The 20,389-nt window shown below is 44.8% G+C and overlaps 1 protein-coding gene across 4 annotated transcripts in view; it reads right to left on the bottom strand.

Annotated features, from left to right (window-relative positions):
- Nucleotides 1-461: 461 nt before the first annotated feature.
- UBE2D3 (ubiquitin conjugating enzyme E2 D3) overlaps nucleotides 462-20,389 on the bottom strand; it is a 40,111-nt gene continuing 20,183 nt past the window's right edge. The window contains exons 3-9 of one of the 4 annotated variants that reach the window (XM_038769162.1): nucleotides 19,518-19,581; nucleotides 19,372-19,403; nucleotides 9,645-9,722; nucleotides 8,070-8,175; nucleotides 3,180-3,273; nucleotides 2,677-2,726; nucleotides 1,279-1,347 (exon numbers count right to left, since the gene is read on the bottom strand). In XM_038769162.1, coding sequence (XP_038625090.1) covers nucleotides 2,678-2,726; nucleotides 3,180-3,273; nucleotides 8,070-8,175; nucleotides 9,645-9,722; nucleotides 19,372-19,403; nucleotides 19,518-19,581 — 423 coding nt within the window. In that variant the 3' untranslated portion in view covers nucleotides 1,279-1,347; nucleotide 2,677. Of the gene's footprint in view, nucleotides 1,348-2,676; nucleotides 2,727-3,179; nucleotides 3,274-8,069; nucleotides 8,176-9,644; nucleotides 9,723-19,371; nucleotides 19,404-19,517; nucleotides 19,582-20,389 lie in introns of all 4 variants that reach the window. The other 3 variants (XM_038769164.1, XM_038769163.1, XM_038769165.1) reach the window with 3 other exon arrangements.

The following is a 20,389-nucleotide window of genomic DNA, read 5'->3' on the forward strand; positions in this document are numbered from 1 at the left end:
TTCTGTAATTTTTGCCCCATGATTTCTCCCGCGTTAAGCTCTTTTAGCTCTCAGGGGTACAAGGGGAAGTAAAACTTCTCAGTCAGCAAACAGAGCACACCTGGCCATCTAGTGTCCCCCCCCCCCCCCCCCGCCCCCCACAACGCACCCCATTTCAGCACCCACAGAAGCCCAGGTCCATCCCCAAACTTGGGGGCCCGTAGGGTCAGATACAGCATACTAAAAAGCTACGCTACCAGATTAGCTTATTAATTCTGCATACACCAGGCTGATCAATGTGTCAGCCCGCAACAGACTGAGGATTTTAACTGAACATGGCAAAATAGTCACTCTGTTGAACTTTACATCATTATTTGAGGTCAAACAATGAGGCAGATCCCAACAGTAGATACAAAAAAAACAGCTTTGCGTTTACAAAAGGTTTTGTTTCCCATATTGATTACTCCAGGCAGCTAAACTCATTGGTTTATGCAACTTTATTGAAGAAAAATAAATCAATTACTAGCAAGAGCTATTAGTTGATCACTCATCCATTGACAACTTGCATCATTTTAATCAGTGCTATATTAAACAGTGTAGTGGAAGATAGATTAACTAATAGCTCCAAGCCTCCTAACAAAATTTAAATGAAAATTACAAAAATGTTCAAGACCCTATTTTGGAATACAATGGACTTCCAATTTCCATTCTCTGTAGAACAAGAACAGGTCATTCCTTTATTGACATGCATAAAATACATCACGTTTTTCTGTTCTGCCGATGCTATAAATTCAGTACCAATTCTCCAGCCACACCAGTTATGAGCATAAAGTTATTTCAAAAGACCTCAAATCTCTAACACTGGAAGGTTTAGGCTTAAACGAGGTGGATGCAGCTACGGGAATGTTGCGTCTTTGGATGTGACAACTGAGCATCTATCCCCTTCCCCTCAGATGGTATCTTCAGCTTTTGTTAGAGTAGTGAGGAATGGTTTTAGTCTCATAACCAAATTAGAGTGAAGACATTGGCCACATAATTACACATGCTCCGTTTTTTTAAAAAAATTCTGAATCGTGGGCAACTGGTCTCTTGTAACTACTCGACAGTTTCTAAAAGCAGTTATTGTCCAAAGCTGGAAGAACTTAGGTCTTCTCAGATGAGCATGTGCATGAATGGAGGGAGGTAAACAAAACAAAACAAAAATAAAATTAAAAAAGATGAGGTCTGATAGGGGGAGCAGCCGGATAAGAAAATCAAAAAAGGAACAGTAATTTAAAGTTTATTCCAGCTATAATGCAGGTTATTCTGACTTTAAGGTAGCATCACATGGCATACTTCTGAGTCCATTCCCGAGATATTCTGTTGTACCTGTAAATAATGTAGGAAAAGAATTTTAATCGAGAAGTTCCTGGTTGGCAAAATTCTAAAATACATTTAAAGTACTTGGGTGGAAGGAGAAGTTTCCACTTCCTCCAAATTTACTCCTCCCACATATGGATCTAGCAAAACCCATACTGGGAATGAAGTAATACGACCTTATTCAAGTGGTCCGTGGGTGGGGGTGGGGGGGGGGGGGACCCCTGAAATAGCAAAATTCCAAAAGGAGTATTTTTCTGAGCCATATTAACTTCCCTAGAAACGGGACAGCTAGCCACTCATAATACGTTACATAACTGTGGCACGTAAGACATCATGGCAAGTATTGGGGGACTTTATGAACAACATTTAGGTCTTTCTGTTGTTCCCTGTATCTCTCAACCTGGCATGAGACAAAATTCACCAATCATTATTAACAGGCCGACATATACCCCCTCATCTAGTGTCATCTTTGACCCCTTTAGGACAGCTTTATATGTGTGATTTTGTGTGTGTGTGTGTGTGTGTCACTATGTGCTTTCCCCCTCATTCATCAGGAGGAAAACTATTTACTAGAACTCAGATGTGCCTTTAAGGGGGAATAAAACTCACTCGTTCTAGATACACTAAATACCTTGAACCCATTCAACTCCAAGGAAGTTCAGCCAAAGTCAGCCTACCTTACTGTGTACTGGCTGTAAAAGGTCTTGGGTCGATATGGTTTTGCAGCTGCAATAAACCTCCTACTACACTGTGATGACCTTAAAATGGCACGTGTGTAGTCCAGTTAATTTTCTGAACTTCAAAATCATTTAGCATAACTACATCAGCACTTTATTTTTGGAAAAGTAACTTCTCAAGACATACTGGTACACAAGTAGAGAGGCTCATACCATTTACACTAATGCATGCTTGTCAGTAATAAAATTTCAGTTTAATTACACGCTTTAAATGTCTCTCTTACATAAGATTGTATCTAATTCTTGCCTGGGAATGAGCTTTGTAGTGCACTCTTTAATTTGTTAAAACTCTGGACTTAAGAAGGGTGAAACCACTGCAGCTATGAAAAACTTACCAGTTTGATAAAAGCTACAGAAAACATCCATACTGAAGGAAATACTGCCTCTCTATTTGTTTTGCCATGCAAGAATATTTGCAAGCAGTAAATGACTACCCAATATGCTTTCACACTAAACCCAGATCAAGCTGTTAAATGTTCAGGTTCAGTAACTGCTGCATCCATTATCTTTTGTTAGTTAATTCGGTGCCTTAAAGCATGCAGCACTCAAGTGCTGGCAGTTCCCATTGTTAAAATGCACAATAGAGGGCAGATACGCTTACCCTACAGCATAGCGTATTTCTCTGTCCACTCTCTTGCTAACCTATTGTACCTAATTGAACAAGTATACTTTTATTAATTGTAGCAAATACACACTGATTATAACTTGTATTCCCTAAACAAAAGGCAAAAACTGATTATGAAGATACCACCTACGTGAACAGGTGATGTAGTGAACATGTTACTATTTTGTGTCTCATCTCTAAATCCTTAAAAAAAAAAAAGTCAGGTTATCATTAGTGGATGGTGAAATGCTTTAATTTTGAACCTGCCAGGAAATACACATTGCTGCAACAAGGCTAAAAAGATTCCAGAAAGGCTTTATAGAGCTTCCACTTCCTTGGTAGAGTCCTGCACATACCGGCTGTTATTTCTCCGGGGCCAGAATCACGTCCTCGGGGCGGATGGCGAGCATCACCACTAACTCACCACGACTCACCACTAACAAAATCATTTTACACAGAAATCATACAAGTGTACCGTCCTCCAGCCGCTTCACACTTACTTGTCTCTGTCTGTTTTATAGATCCGTGCAATCTCTGGCACTAGGGGGTCATCTGGGTTTGGATCACATAGCAGTGAACAAATGGATAAAAGAACTACAAGACAACAAAAACAAGACAAGGTTTTCAAACGCGGCTGAACCTGCAAGCGTCACTGACAGTTCAGGACGTTGAAAAAATTCCAGATTAGACTTTTAGGATTCAGGGATTGAACGGCCCACAACTGTAGTCACAAATGATGCAGTGAAGGAATGTAAAAGCTAAACGCTCTCGTCTTTGAACATAACACCCCTCTAAAACTAGCAGTAGTCACTGTGTTAGAGACTGGAATGAGAAACTGCACAGTACCCTGCTCTGTTCATCCATTCAAAAGACCGTATTCTGTAAGCTGCTCATGAATCTATCGATTCCGGTAAGGAAACTTGAAGGGGTAGTTCTACTGATTAACTATAAAGATACCTTCAGTTCTCCTTTACCAATAATACTGTTTTTCATTTGACAGTCAGATAAAACCAAAATTCATTAGGAAAAAGCTTCCAATTCCTTATTCTCTCAGGAGCAAGTGTTCCAATTACAGGTAACCTCTTCTGAAGAAAATACTGTGGCTCTGCACAGTTAGTGCCCAGTAAATACTACTGATGGATTACGCAGATTTTCCTTTGATTACCTTAAGGGCTGTGGGTCTGGAGGTTTGAATTTATTTCACTCCGAGCCAGGACGAAACGAGACTGCTCGGAGAAATTACTTGTATGATCCTCTATTTCAATCCATGGTATTTACTGAGCACTTACTGTATGTACGGCACTGTACTAAGCACTTGGGAGAGTACGATCTAACAGGGTTGGGAGACCTATTCCCTGCCCAAATGGGGCTTAGAGGGGGCAGGACACACATGAGAATGAATTACAGATGTGTAAGTGCTGTGGGGATGAGGGTGGGGTGAATAAAGGGTACAATCCAAGTGCAGCGGTGACACAGAAAGTAGCGGGAGATGGGGAAATGAGAGCCTTATTCGGGAAGACCTCTTGGAACAGAAGCCATTTGAACCCACTGCCTCGAATTCCTCAACGCCAACTCTCTCCTCGACCCCCTCCAATCTGGCTACCGTCCCCTACGTTCCACGGAAACTGCCCTCTCAAAGGTCACCGATGACCTCCTGCGTGCCAAAACCAACGGCTCCTACTCTATCCTAATCCTCCTCCACCTCTCGGCTGCCTTCGACACTGTGGACCACCCCTTCTCCTCAACACGCTATCCAACCCCGGCTTCATGGACTCTGTACTCTCCTGGTTCTCCTCTTCTCTCTCAGGCGGTTCATTCTCAGTCCCTTTTGCGGGCTCCTCGTCCCCCTCCCATCCCCTTACTGTAGGGGTTTCTCAATGGTCAGTTCTTGGTCCCCTTCTGTTCTCTATCTACACTCACTCCCTTGGTGAACTCATTTGCTCCCACGGCTTCAACTATCATCTCTACGCTGATGAAACCCAAACCTACATCTCTGCCCCTGCTCCCTCTCCCTCCCTCAGGCTCATGTCTCACCTGCCTTCAAGACATCTCCATCTGGATGTCTCCCCCTCCTCCCCCTCTAAATCCGCCCCCTCCCCCCCGCCGCCTTACCTCCTTCCCTTCCCCACAGCACCTGTATATATGTATTTGTTTGTACGTATTTATTACTCTATTTATTTTACTTGTACATATCTATTCTATTTATTTTGTTAATATGTTTTGTTCTCTGTCTCCCCCTTCTAGACTGTAAGCCCACTGTTGGGTAGGGACCGTCTCTATATGTTGCCAACTTGTACTTCCCAAGCGCTTAGTACAGTGCTCTGCACACAGTAGGCACTCAAATACAATTGATTGATCTAAAACTCAATATGTCCAAGACTGAACTCCTTATCCTCCCTCCCAAACCCTGCCCTCTCCCTGACTTTCCCATCTCTGTTGACGGCACTACCATCCTTCCTGTCTCACAAGCCCGCAACCTTGGTGTCATCCTCGACCCCGCATCCGATCCGTCACCCAAATCTGCCAGTCTCACCTCCGCAACATTGCCAAGATCCGCCCTTTCCTCTCCATCCAAACCGCTACCCTGCTTGTTCAATCTCTCATCCTAACCCGACTGGATTACTGCATCAGCCTCCTCCCTGATCTCCCATCCTCCGGTCTCTCCCCACTTCAGTCTATACTTCACGCCGCTGCCCAGATCGTCTTTGTGCTGAAATGCTCTGGGCATGTCACTCCCCTCCTCAAAAATCTCCAGCGGCTACCAATCAACCTACGCATCAGGCTGAAACTCCTCACCCTCGGCTTCAAGGCTGTCCATCACCTCGCCCCCTCCTACCTCACCTCCCTTCTCTCCTTCTCCAGCCCAGCCCACACCCTCCGCTCCTCTGCCGCTAACCTCCTCACTGGGCCTCGTTCTCGCCCGTCCCGCCGTCGACCCCCGGACCACGTCCTCCCCCTGGCCTGGAATGCCCTCCCGCCGCACATCCGCCAAGCTAGATCCCTTTCTCCCTTCAAAGCCCTACTGAGAGCTCACCTCCTCCAAAAGGCCTTCCCAGACTGAGCCCCCATTCCTCTCCCCCTCCCCATCCCCTACCTCCTACCTCCTTCCCCTCCCCACAGCACCTGTATATATGTTTGTACAGATTTATTACTCTATTTTACTTGTACATATTTACTATTCTATTTATTTTATTTTGTTAACAGTGTGCATCTAGCTTTACATCTGTTTATTCTGATGACTTGACACCTGTTCACATGTTTTGTTTTGTCGTCCGTCTCTCCCTTCTAGACTGTGAGCCCGTTTTTGGGTAGGGACCGTCTCTATATGTTGCCAACTTGTACTTCCCAAGCGCTTAGTACAGTGCTCTGCACACAGTAAGCGCTCAATAAATGCGATTGAATGAATGAATGAACATGGCCTCAAATGTGGGAAGGGTGATGGTCTGTCAGATACGAAGGGGGAGGTATTTCCTGGCAAGAAGCAGGATGTGGGCAAGGGGACTGGTGTTGGGATAGAAGGGATTGAGGTACAATGAGAAGGTAGATTCTAGGTCGTCTGGGTGTACTGGCTTGGAAACCAGCAAGGTAAGGCTGGAGGGGACAAGGTGACTGAGTGCTTTAAAGCCAATGGTAAAGAGTCTGATGTTTGACGTGGAGGTGGCTGGATTTTGAGGAGTAGGGAAACGCAGACTGAAATTTTTATTTTAGAGGAATGATCCACACAGCCGAGTGAAATACGGCCCCGAGTGGGGAGAAACAGGAGACAGGGAGGTCAGCAAAAAGGCTGATGCAGTCATCAAGCAGGGATAGGGATAAATGCAGTAGTAGTTTGAATGGAAAGTAAGGGTAGATTTTAGTGCCATGAAGACTGTCACATAGAGATGATAGTTGAAGCCATGGGGGGCAAATGAGTTCTCCAAGGGAATGGGTGTAGATGGAGAATAGAAGGGAACCCAAAACGGAGCCTCGAGGATCTCTCAGTTAGGAGGTGGGAGGCAGAGAAAGAGCCGGCGAAAGACATCGAGAATGAGCGGCTAAAGAGATAGGAGAGCCAGGAGAGGACAGCGTCAGCGAAGCCGAGGGCGGGTAATGTTTCCAGAAGGGGCGGTCCACAGGGTCTAAGGCAGCTGAGAGGTCCAGGAGAATTAGGATGGAGTAGAGGCTGTGTGGTCCGGGAAGAAGGGGATCAATGGTGACCTTTGAGAGGGCAGTTTTGGCAGAGTGAAGCTCAGTTGGAAGGAGTCAAGGAGAGAACTGGAGGAGAGGAAGTGGAGGCAGTGTGTGTGGACAGTTGGCTCAAGATGTTTGGAGTGGAATGGTAGGAGGGAGGTGGGGTGGTAACTGAAGGGAGCTGTGGGGTCTAGGGAGGGTTTCCTAACTAGTGTATGTGAAATGAGCTCCCAAGCCTTCCCTAGTTCTGCCCAGCAACCGTGAGCAGTGTAGAGCACTATTGGGCTGGCCGGCTTGGCCTCCATGCCGGAGGGCACACTGGGCATCCCGTGATTCTGGATATTTGCTGGGTTCCACTCACACCTGTGCCACTGCCTCTGGATACTTATTACCACCTTGGCCCCTCTTTCAACGCTTGGGTGGCAGAGAATGTGGGCCTTAGAAACCATACAAGTAGTTGCTTCTGAAGGGTGGCAGCACAGCCTGCGGTAATACCTGATTAAGGTAGCCAATGCCCCGGTACCATTTTGTTGCATTTCAGCCCCAATTATGCACACAAAAACATTTCTTGCCATGGACGGTGTTCCCATTTGTCTGCTTGGCCCAAATTAGCAGAGGCTGTACAGGGAACGGGTGGTCTTATGCTCTCTCTCCTCCCATCCCAGCACAACCTGCCTGAGCTCTGGGCGCTGTCGTGAAGGCATGTAATCCGACAAATCCAGTAAAATTACAATCTGTCAAAAACACGAAGGGACCTGAAAACGAAGCAGTAGCCACATTTGAAGCCCGAGACGTCCATGTCCCTTGATGGCTGGTAGATCTCAAATTCAAGATTCTGGCAGGTGAGACTTTGAGCCATCAAGTCTGTTAATTTCAAACCAAGGCCCCCAAAACGCCTCTTGTGCTTACAGCAAGGCGGTTACACAGCAGGATCAAGACTGGACAGGATCTCTGGCAAGAAATGCATGTTGAAATCCAAATTTCCAGCTCATGCAAAGTTCAGTGTTTAGAACAGTGCTTTGCACATAGTAAGCGCTTAATAAATGCCATCATTATTATTATTCTTCTAGACAGGAGGGAAAGCGGGATAAAGAGGCCAGATATGTCTTCACATTGGATGATCTCTCCAACTTAGAATAGAGCTCAAATACAAACCGAAAAACAAACAAAAAAACGAGCATTACAGAGAAAAGACGAAGATTTTTGATTTACTTTTTTACCTTTAGAAATAGTTAAAGCAGGAGACCATTGTGATCTTAGAATATCGAGACAAATGCTGCCATTACTGTTAATATTTGGATGATAGATTCTTGTTGTAAATGCCACCTGTAACAAATTAGAAAAAGTAAGCAAATTCACTTCTAAATCTCAGATGGTTTTAAATGAAAACGCGTTTAGATTTTTAAAACTAGGTTTATAACAGACTCTTCGATTATAACAGTATTTAAAGCAAGTAAAGCCTCTCAGTTCTCTAAACGGGAATGCCTTTCCGGCAGATACGCAAACTGCCCGGGGCCTGAAATTCCAGTGGAACAGAACTTGGAATTCTTAATAATGAAAATAAGTGGGGTAGATTTGCTCCACTACCCTGTGCTACTTCTGGCTGCAGATGCTCCTTGCCATCAGTGACAGCGGTAAACATGGGAGGGGCCTGGAAAACTTTATAGGTTGATTTTTCTGGACCTACCCAAAAGACTACTTTAAGATCTTGGCTCAAAGAGAATCTGTGTGACTGCTAGTCCAAGTAATATTCACTCTAAAAATAAGAGCCGTTGTTTGCACGTATGGCCAAAATCTTTACACACTTTAACAACTTCATTCACTTTAAGTTGTTTCAATTCAATCAACCGCATTTACTGAATGCTTACTCTGTGCAGAGCACCGTACCAAGTGCTTGGGACGGTAGACTGTGAACGTTTTAAGCGCAACATTGAGATCTGTTCTCAGCCCACAAAACTCAGTAATGCTAGGCTGTATCCAAGCATTTGGTGAATGCACAGGTGGATTGTTTTCTGGACTGTACAGCGATAGGCGTGCATCTTTGACTATACACCCCACCCACATGGGCATATTTGTAGAGAGAACCGTATAGAAGATGGGGAACCAAACACCTTCTCTCTCCCCCAACCCCAACCCTCCCCACCCAGGGTAGATAGATGAGCTCCGAGGCTTCTAAGTGAGCATGAAAGAATGGACGACCATTGCTGTCCACTTCATCGCAAGTCCCCTGGTTCACAGGCAGCACCTAGGGCACCCACTGGCTTGGAAAGCTGTGGGGGAAGAAGGGCTGACCCAATGCTTTCTCCAGGGGAGGCCCAGGGGCCTGCTACTGCCCTCCTCACTCCCCTCCTCCTGCAGCTACATGGCAAAATTCCCACATCGAACCACTTTCTTACCGGTTGTGACCCTGCGAAGAATAGCTGAGTAGCTATGAGTGCTAGCTACTCCAGCGGCTAGTACAGCGCATGGCACATAGTAAGCACTCAATACCACAAGTACTATTATCGCGAGGGTGTTTGGGTAGCCCAGCGCCCAAAGCCACCCTCACCGTTCGGCTGGTGCCCTCGTCCCCACTATCCCAGATGTTTATTTAAAAACCCAGGGGTAAAATCACCCCAGATTCTTTTGAACCTTAAATTACAGCACTTTGCACGAATCTAGTACAGAACACTGAGACCAAGACCTGACAAGGTTTTAGAAACACTTAGAAATATACAGAGAGGGGGTAATTCTCCCAAATCTGCTTTATAAGTGCAAGCAAATGAAAGAAGCTGACAGTTTAGAAAGACACTTGCCTTAGGTGGTTTGAAAGGGTAGTCTGTGGGAAAATGAATTGTCAAAAAGAATACACCGCCTTGGTACGGGCTGTCGTTCTGTTAAAAAACAAAAATCAATTAACACATAGTTAAATTTCAAATAGTTTTAATGAGCATCCTCATAAACTGTGTTTCAGTACTCACTGGTAACTAATGGCTATACACCTGTTCAAATCATTCCAAACTGGCTTGTCAGATGAGTGTACCCTAATCCCCAAAAAAGCACTAGCCAAAATTCCTAGCAAAAGCACGCATAATGGCCGTACCGACGATACACCCATTTCGTAACCTCAAAACAGCAAATTTAAGCAGTAGCATTCAGAACTACTCAATACCAAAGTTCCAATATGAGCGCCCTTAACGGAACGTTAGAACTTTTCCTTTATACTAAAATATCTCAAGCTGCTATTCCTGCCAAAACAAATAGCAGTGCCAAACTGAAAGGAAGTCAGTGTTCTGGTCGTAGCCATTTTTCAGCCAAAACTCCCATAGGATTCAAATAATCCGTACCATGACACCCGAGTTCAGTGCATTGCTACCACTGGCTCTGTGTTGGAGCTACAGACAACCCAGTACCAAGGAGTCACAGAAGGGGTAGGGGCCTGGAGGACTCCTTGGTTCTTGGGCAGCAGCGGCTTTTGGAGGTAATGAAGCAAACCCTCTCTAGACTGTAAGCTCGTTATAGGCAGGAAACACGTCTGCTATTCTGCTGGACTATACTTTCCCAAGCAGGTAGTACGGTGCTCCACACATATGAAGGGCTCAATAATTACCATTGATTGAGTCGCTCCCTGAGTCAAAGGGGCTCAATGCCACTATAGTGTGATTGCTTTCCTACTTCCTCCCTTTCTCCAACACTCTCAATCCATAAATGCAGCACAGGTGCTTGTGACCAGGGAAAGCAATCAACAAATCAACTGGCTATAGACTGGGGAAAGTTGAGCAGCTTTGGTGGAAGCATCTCTCTCAGGGAGGCCAACGAACAATCTCCGGTCCTCACAAAAGCTATCGACGGGGAAGTTAGCCTCAACAGCATGGAATCAGGTTCAGAATACTGGACTAAGCACTTGGGAGAGTACAACATAACAAGAAGCACACACAATCCCTGCCCATAACAAGCTTACAGTCTAGAGGGGGAGAAAGACATTGACATAAACTACAGATATGTACGTTAGGGCTGTGGGGCTGATGGCGGGGCCGGGGGAGGAGCAAGTCCGGGCGATGCAGAAGCGAGTGGGAGAAGAGGGGAGTCAGAGGCCTCTTGGAGATGTGCCTTCAATAAGTCTTTGAAGAGGGGAAGAGTTGTCTGTTGGATTTGAGGAGGGAGGGCATTCCAGGCCCGGGATTGACTGTGGGCGAGGGGTGGGTGGCGAGATGGAAAAGATCAAGGAATAGCGAGAAGGTTAGAATTAGAGGAGCAAAGTTTGTGGGCTGGGTTGTAGTAGAGTAGCGAGGTGAATAGAAGAGTGGCACGGGGAATTAAGAAGAAACCTAGCCATGGCTGGTTAGTGGCAATGAATCTAAAGTGTCTTTTCTCTGGTAGCTGCGGCTTGGCTGGTATAAAAGCAATTACATTGAATTTCCATTACTACCAGCTGAACTGGCACGAACCTTACCTTGAACAGTATGCCAACGTCTAGGTACCACTCAGGGAGACCTATCTCAGGTCCCAAACGGCCCTGTCTAGTTCCAGGGTCCTTTAATAATAATGATGCTATTCGTTAAGCACTTACTGTGTGCAAAGCACAGTTCTACAGGTTACAAGGTGATCAGGTTGTCCCACGGGGGGGGGCTCACAGTCTTAATCCCCATTTGACAGATGAGGGAACTGAGGCCCAGAGAAGTCAAGTGACTTGCCCAGAGTCACACAGCTGACAGTTGGCGGGGCCGGGATTTGAACCCATGACCTCTGACTCCAAAGCCCGGGCTCTATCCACTGAGCCACGCTGCTTCTCTAGCCCCCAGCCCACTCCCTGACTCCTCAAGCCCAACAGTTCTCTGGTACTAGCTCACACCTAAGAGTGGAAACAGTCCCACGGAGAGCCGCACTCATTTCCCCCAGGTCCTCCCCGCAGATCGGCAGCGTAAAAACCTCTGCGTGTTCCACGCTAGTGATGCGGGACCTACGTTGGACTTGTGTGCGGGTTGGAATCTGGCCTGAAACCCTGCCAAGCCTGATCTCTTTCCAAGAGGAATGGGGGAAAGCCCATGCTTTCATGGTTGGCCTACAGAAGTATCAAAACCATCTCTGCGTGCAGACTTTGGCCTACGCATGGTAAGCAGCACTATTCTCCCTGGGCCAGGGGGCAGGTCTGTGTAAAGTTCTTGAATCCAATCTTTGGTGCTTCCCAAGACACCCTGTCCTACTCCTAGAAAGGGCGCAAATACACCTAAGTTTTAGCTTGTAGAGGATCAGCAATCTCTGGCACATGTACCAGATTTACGTGCCAAACTATTTTGTTTGGCATTCTTGCCTTTGGCTTCTGGAGGGACAGGCTCTTTGGGAGAGGTCAGCGCTTGTCAAAACTTAACCTGTCTGCCCTTTTTTCTGTCACAAAGGCACTGTGTGTTCTTGAGGGTGGAGGGAGAGGGGAGAGACTGGAAACCGTAATATGGGTCTCTAGAGATACAATACAGCGGATCAAGAAATGTCAGCACTAGCTTATACTGTGGATGCAGCTGCTTCTGAGTATCCCAGTAGGTGATGTGCCAGGGATTCATAAAAATGAATACCACACTATTTACGTGTTCTCTTTACCAGATTTAAGCAAAGCTGGTTAGAGTAACACAAAGTGAAGGGAACAAATCTTCTGCGGTCGTGATGAAATTCACTGACTAAATTTCACCCACAAATTATGGAACCCTGTTTTACTTAGTAAAAACCAAGTTTAGAGCTGGAGACCAATGAAGTAGTGTGTCATCTAGCAGCTAATGTGAAAAAAACCCCAAAACCCAAAACAAATCAAATCTAGCTATTTTAGGGGTTTTATTATTCTGGTAAAGGTACTTGTATCAGAAACTAATTTAAAATAGATAAAAAGGGAATGGCTGACATGGGAAAGTTAATCCTAGGACAGTATTCAGAAGCTGGTTTTCTCCGGTAAGAAGTGTAGGGATAGGAGGTTAAATTATTGGCTAAAAGTAATTGGTGGTTTGGTGTTTATGTCATCCACACTTTCCTGTTTCTCAATATTTCAGACAATCAGGTTGACAAACCAAGTTCTCCCAAATGCCTATGGAGAAACATTTCAAGACACAAAATAAGTACTATGTAAGAACCCGGATAAGAACCCGGATAAGAAATGAGTTTGAAACAAACAAAAAAATTCAACTCAGTCAACTTCCTAAAACAACCCTCACTTCCCAAATATCATTCTATGGTATCTTGAAATAGAACTACCAGTAACACTTGTGAAAGAGAAACCATTAAAACATGTTTCTGAGGCCTTAACACTTTTCAATCCAAGTTAAAAAAAAAAAAACCCACAAGACTGCTACTGTAGAGGGCTGAAAATTATTTTTATGATAAAAGCCCAGATGATCAGAAATGAACGGCAACAGAAAAAGATTTTTAAATTAACTAAGGAATGTTCAACAATTTTATAAGCAATTGCTGCGGTCAATATGTGCGTAACAAATCAGGATCAGATTAATGTGACCATACAACTCAGCATCTTTCTGGGTTTCATTCTGAATTGGACAGGAACTACTTCAGTCATGAAAAAGGCTAAATTTTAAATACTGTGGTGAGAAATAACTTGGGTCAGCAAGGCATATTATCGAGTGTTACGGCTGGCTGCCTTTGAACAATGGCCATTTAGTGGGTAGCACTTTCGCAAAGTCCCCCTTTCCTTTTGTTGAAAAAGAAGACACTTTCAAGGTTTCAAAGAGAAAACTTGGTAAAGCTACAAATTCTAGAGAAAATGAGATTGATTTTCCTTTAGATACAAGCCATACACCACAAATTGGAATACTGTATATGTATGGAAAAAAGGGAAAAATCACATCTAACACAAGTTCTTTGTACGGGAAGGGAGAGCCCAAATAGACTGTACAAGGTGCGAAACACTATGGATTTGTAAGGTATAATAAAAAAAAACTGATTTGGGAGAGCAGGCTTTCTTTTTAAATTGAATAAAAAATTAAAAGTTGAGTTTAGGCAAGAGATGAGTGAGGCTTACCCAAGGTGGAGGGAGGGTGCAGGGAACAAATAGCAGGAAACAAAATTAGATCAGAACTACAGGGAGCTCTGGGGACAGATACAACATCTGTTTTCATTTAGAAGTTTTGAAACGAGAAGAAAATTTGAGGGGCAAAAATTGGGAGGACTCAAAAATGCACGACCTTAGAACTTCTACACACTTGGAGTCAAGTGGAATTTCATTCATTCATTCAATCGTATTTACTGCGCTTACTGAGTGCAGAGCACTGTACTAAGCGCTTGGGAAGTACAAGTTGGCAACAAGTTGGAATGTATTTGCCTTTGCAAAGGAGCTAAAAATCCCTGTAAAGAAAGCAAGATTGTTTCCCCCCTAGGGCAAGAGCCTTCCATTAATTGCACTACTCCATTTTTTTTTTTTTAATCATTCTTAGGGGGAGTTGCATTCCTGGCTGATCCATTTCCATTCCCTTTCCCCTAATTCAGGAAAAGCTAAAGGGCCAAAATCTAGAGGCAGGAAGGAGATGATGTATATTACTTCCCTCAATCACTGTAATTGAAAAAATTATCCTCGGCTTGCTGTGGATAATGATAGATTTGTCTGATCTTAATAAAAATGCTAGGTCCAAAGCTTTAGTACCAAAAATCTGTGTTTGATTAAGTACACACTTGATTCGCCACTACATGCATCTTCTGGTTCTGCAGCTCACTAGCTTAAAGTTAAAAAACAAAACAAAACAAAAAACAGTGTTGCTAAATTGAAAGAGAAAAGCCCAGAGCACTGCTAATTCTATTACCCTTCTATTCTAGTATAAGCTCCTTGTGGGCAGGGAACAGGTCTCCCAACTCTATTATATTCTTCCGAGTGCGTAGTACAATGTTCTGCACACAATAAGCACTCAACAAATACCACTGATTGACTGATATTACTTAGGCTGCAGAGCGCATGTACTGGGGTAACGGTTCCTGAGAAAAGCAATCGTAACCCCCGATATTCCCCAATATAAACTGATTCTGACGACAGCTCAAGCAAGGCGGCTGTGCATTGATGCTGTTTTTTCAAATGTGGAATTCAATGTTGTCTCAAAAAACTGTCAGGCATTTTGAGTTCATGTGGTGGAACAGCCAGGTTCATTCTGTTCAAGAAACATACCAAGGGGGGAGAACAAAACCTATCTGAACCCAGTGAGTGATTACCAATTGAAATTTGACCTTTCACATGCAATGGCACCTAACTGGAGATAAGAGTTTTGCATCAATCTATCCCCTTCCACAGGAATGCAGTCTCTTCACATATCCTTTGCTTGGGAGAGTTGTTCAGGGTAATAGCTGGGAGCACAGTAATTGTAAAAAAAAAACACCAAAAAACGAAAGCTAAACAATAGGATTTTATTTCCCTGATTCCAGGAAACTTCCTTGCTGAGCCTCCTCCCCCATCCCCCCATGATACTTGTTAGTCAATCAGGGATATTTATTGAGTGCTTACTGTGTGCAGAGCACTGTAATAATGATAATAATGGCATTTATTAAGTGCTTCCTGTATGCAAAGCACTGTTCTAAGCACTGGGGAGTTCACAAGGTGATCAGGTTGTCCCACGTGGGACTCACAGTCTTCATCCCCATTTTCCAGATGAGGTAACTGAGGCACAGAGAAGTTAAGTGACTTGCCCAAAGTCACACAGCTGACAAGTGGCGGAGCCGGGATTTGAACTGACGACCTCTGACTCCAAAGTCCGGGCTCTTTCCACTGAGCCACGCTGCTTCCCCTGTACTAAGTGCTTATTCTACTCTTACTATTCTATTTATTTTATTTTGTTAATATGTTTTGTTGTCTGTCTCCCCCTTCTAGACTGTGAGTTGGGTAGGGACCATCCCTATATGTTGCCAACTTGTACTTCCCAAGTGCTTAGTACAGTGCTCTGCACACAGTAAGCGCTCAATAAATATGACTGAATGAATGAATGAATGAAGTGCTTGGGAGAGTGCAATACAACACAGTTGGTAGGTACTTTCCCTGCCCACAGTGAGCTTAGAGTCTAGAAGGGGAGACCGACCTTAGTAAAAATAATTTGCAGGTAATGTACTGAAGTGCTCTGGGGCTGAGGGTGGCCTTTATACCAAATGCCCAAAGGGGATGGATTTGAGTGCAGAGATGATCAGAAGGAAAAGGGGGCTGGGGAAATCAGGGCAGGTCCCTTGGAGAGGTGACCCTAATGATGCTTTGAAGGTGGGGTGAACAGTGGCCTGGCGTGGATTGGAGGTGGGGGAGAGTTCCACCCCACAACAAGGATTAGGGCAAGGGCTCAGCAGCCAAATAGATGAGATCGGGGGGCACAGCGCTAGGAGCGGACCAGAGACGTTTTCAAAGAGGAGAAACGCGGCAGGGTCTCAAGGCAAACCTCCAGGAGAATGGGATTTGGGTCGTAGCTCGAAGAAACTGCGCTTTTATAAATGGCACTTTGATTATTATTCTTTTCCTGGTATTTAAGTGCTTACTATACACGGAGCGCTGTGGTAGATACAAGGTAATCAGTTTGGACACAGTCCCCCATCCCACTTGGGGTGCCCAATTTTAAGCCTTGAGGTTGCCAACTGGAAAGCTTCTGCGGCCCCGAATCAGTCAAGCCAACGTCGAGATCATCCCAGGTAAAAAGCTTGGAGATGTTCAAATGGATTTGATGAAATCCCTGTATCGCAAGTTTACTCGAGGCCATCCCAGGTAAAAAGCTTGGAGATGTTAAAATGAATGTGATGAAATCCCTGTATCACAAGTTTACTCGAGGCCAGTCTTTTTCTTCTGTAGCAGTGACAGTGGCACAGTCATTTGGGGCCAAGGAGAGACAAAGGGATTCCTAAAACCGTCTTTCACAGAGAGAGCTGCAGCAGTGCCTTTGTCTTCAGAGCGACTAGCCAAGTGGTAACTCTAGGCCCAATCAGCCCCATTTGAGCACTTACTGTGTGCAGGGCACTGTGCTAAGCACTTGGGAGAATACCCCACAACAGAGTTGTGGACTTTTCTGGACTCTAGCCACCTCTGGAGTGGGCTCTGGCACTGAGCTCTCTCCACAAAAAAATCCTTTGGCGTCATTTGCATCAAATGACCATGTCACTGTCGCTGCTTTAGGAAAAAAAGACCGTGGCATTGAGTAAACTTTTGATATGGGGATTTAAGCAAATTCATTTTCATATGACGATGATGGTATTTATTAAGCGCTTACTATGTGCAAAGCACTGTTCTAAACACTGGGGAGGTTACAAGGTGATCAGGTTGTCCCACGGGGGGCTCACAGTCTTAACTCCCATTTTACAGATGAGGTCACAGGCACAGAGAAGTTAAGCGACTTGCCCAAAGTCACACAGCTGACAATCGGTGGAGCCGGGATTTGAACCCCTGACCTCTGATTCCAAAGCCTGGGCTCTTCCCACTGAGCCACGCTGCTTCTCATATCTCTGCTGCTGCTTTTCATATCTCAAACTCAATTTTATCTGATCTCAATCTCGGCTTGACAGATTCAGGGTGTTCTTTGTCTTTTTCCAGCCCAGCTTTCCAATCCTAGTATGCAACCTCAAGGCTTAAAACTCCATAAGGGTCAGGGACTGTGTCCAAACCACCCCAGTGCTTAGTACAGTGCTTGGCACACAGTAATCTCCCTCTCCCCAAATCAAAGAGACCACAACCCTCACCATGCTCACAACTTTCCTGTAAGCCTCCCTCTTCCAACATGCCCTTTCCAGATTAATTCCCAGGAACCCAGGTCATATAAATTCATCAGCCAACTTTTGCTCCCAAGGGTGCTTGGGAACAGAACCTGGGAAGTAGGAGACAGGAACCGAACGGGGATGCTCCAGTCCTCCTCCCAGGGACAGGGCTCCGAGAACGTAAGCTCTTCATGTCACATTATTGTTTTCTTGAACTTCCCTAGCCCGCAGCATTCAATTAATGTTATTACTATCGCATTCCAATCTAGTCATTCCCCTGCCTGGTTATGGCGCATTGTTGTTCCCTTCCATCAGGCGTCTCTACCACCCTGTTCCTCATCATCCTTGTTCACCGTCCCTCCCCAAACTCTGCCCAAGTCAGCTGCACGGTTCGGTTCTTGCCCGGTTGTAGGATGGCATGGGGGCAAGGAGAACTGATTCTGGGGACGAAGCTGATTCACCATAGCTCTTTCACTAAAACAAAGTACTTTTGGCTGAATTTATGTGCCCTGCCCATATTTTATCTACTTCTAAAGAAGGCAAACGCTTGTAGTTCTTCTAGTATTCCATACCCTCAGTTTTCCCATAATGTGGGAGTTGCAGTCTTGACAGATCCAACACTGAGGGAAAATGCTCTCGCCAGGGCATACCACGCGCATGTTTGCAACCGCTTCCTTGGGACGCAACAGCGCGTTCTACCTAGACAGACACGTGTCGGATCAGGTTTTCCTAACTTCCTACTGGCAATCTGTCCAAAATGCACTCATGATGGAAGAACTGAGTGTTTTTGCACAATTTGCAACATCAAAAATAGATCAAGAATTAACAATGTTAACTGGCTAGTCTAGAACAGGAACCTTAGCTGGGAAGGAGGCCTTCCCAGACTGATCCCCCCGTCTTACCTCCTTCCCTTCCCCACAGCACCTGTATATATGTATATGTTTGTACATATTTATTCCTCAATTTACTTATTTTACTTGTATATATCTATTCTATTTATTTTACTTTGTTAATATGTTTGGTTTTGTTCTCTGTCTCCCCCTTCTAGACTGTGAGCCCACTGTTGGGTAGGGACCGGCTCTATATGTTGCCAACCTGTACTTCCCAAGCGCTTAGTACAGCGCTCAATAAATACGACTGATTGATTGATTGATTAGCTACTCACCCCGTGCGCCTTTGTTACTCAATAGGGGGCTAGCTGGAAGAGCACAGATACACTGACCATCCCATTTCCCTCAGCCCCCAGCTTAAACAGACTCTCTCCTTTGAACTGGGCTTTAAGAGTTCGCCAGTCACTTTTCAAATGGCCGCTAAAATGAATTTCAGAATGCAGACATCCTTCCAAAAGTCTCCTGCAATATATAACTGATGCAGTGTTTCTGTATTAAGCTAAAGTCAGCAGAGAGTTATCCAAACCTGTAGGTAAACCTCAATTCTGGATGGCTACTAAGCAGTGGAATGGAGTTACTTCTTTGAGCAACACCTGACTCACTTGAATGGGATCCAAACCATTAAAATAATTTGCATGGCTATAAATACCAGATGGCCCTGTGGCTTTGCAATGCATTTGGATTTAGTCATTTGGATTCAGGTGGAGAGAGGTGTCATTCACCCAGGTGACACACCCTAGCAACCAAAGACACTCACAAATAGGGAATCAGAAATTTCATGATGAAGTTGCCAAATTATTTCCTGTTTCTTTCGGGAGTAATATGACTACGACTTCATTGAATGTGTGACACGATGACTGCACTGACACTGAGAATTAGGCAGGTATAAAACATTTTAGCTGAACCAATATTTGATTTCAAATTAAAGTTAGCATTTAAAAAGATTCACAATACTCACGGGTCCCATAATCGTGGCTTGCCAATGAAACACTAACGAAAAAAAAAGGGGGGGCGGGGGTGGAGAGAAAAACAACTCTGGTTATCTGAAAATTCATATACAGATTTTTAAACAAAAAAAGTAAATTCAACTTGGAAAACACTTACTATCATCCCCAACTGGACCTGCAGAACACTGTGCTGGGGGATCACGGGCCAAATCACTAAGTTCCTATAGAGAAAAAGAAATAACTGGTTAGACAATCTTAATATATATTTCGGGCGGGGGGGGGGGGAAATAGTGAGCTAACTTGTTTCTCTAGTCTGTAAGGTCTCTCTCAGCAGGGATCCGGTCTACCCACTCTGTTCTTGTATTGTGCTCTAGACTGTAAGCTCATTATGGGCAGGGAGTGTGTCTGTGTATTGTTGTATTCCCTAAGTGCTTAGTACAGTGCTCTGCATAGTAAGCGCTCAATAAATATGACTGAATGAATGAATGCGCTGCACACTAAGCATTCAATCATTGACTGATTCCAGAAGGGGGCCAAGGACACGCGGACACCAGTTGTGGAGAACGTAGGGGTCTGGAAAAAGGAACTAGTAACAAGAATTAGAAGTGGAATTTGTTAATCTTACTTCGTGCCATGCACTGCGCTACGCGCTGGGATCGGTCAGGTACCCCACGGGGCTCACGGTCTAGTAGGAAGGAGAATAGGTACCAAATCCCCATTTTGCAGATGGGGGAACTGAGGCTCAGAGAAGTTACGTGACTCGCCCAAGGTCACACAACAGGTGAAGTAGCAGAGCCAGACTAAAACCCAGGCCCACCGCTTCTGATGGAGTGGGACTGGAACTAGACCAACGGGGAGGAACTAAAAAGATCAGTCAACAGTACGGTGAAAAGCCAATCAAAGGGTAATTTTGAGAGTTGAAAGGATGTTCAATCTAGAGGAAGTCAGATCCTGCCTGCCTCAGAAAACCAAACTCCATCAGAATTTGTTCATCCAAACGGTGCCATCACCTGAATGATCCTCAGCGCC

Source organism: Tachyglossus aculeatus, chromosome X5, assembly GCF_015852505.1.
Source record: "Tachyglossus aculeatus isolate mTacAcu1 chromosome X5, mTacAcu1.pri, whole genome shotgun sequence".
Taxonomy (NCBI): Eukaryota; Metazoa; Chordata; class Mammalia; order Monotremata; family Tachyglossidae; genus Tachyglossus; species Tachyglossus aculeatus.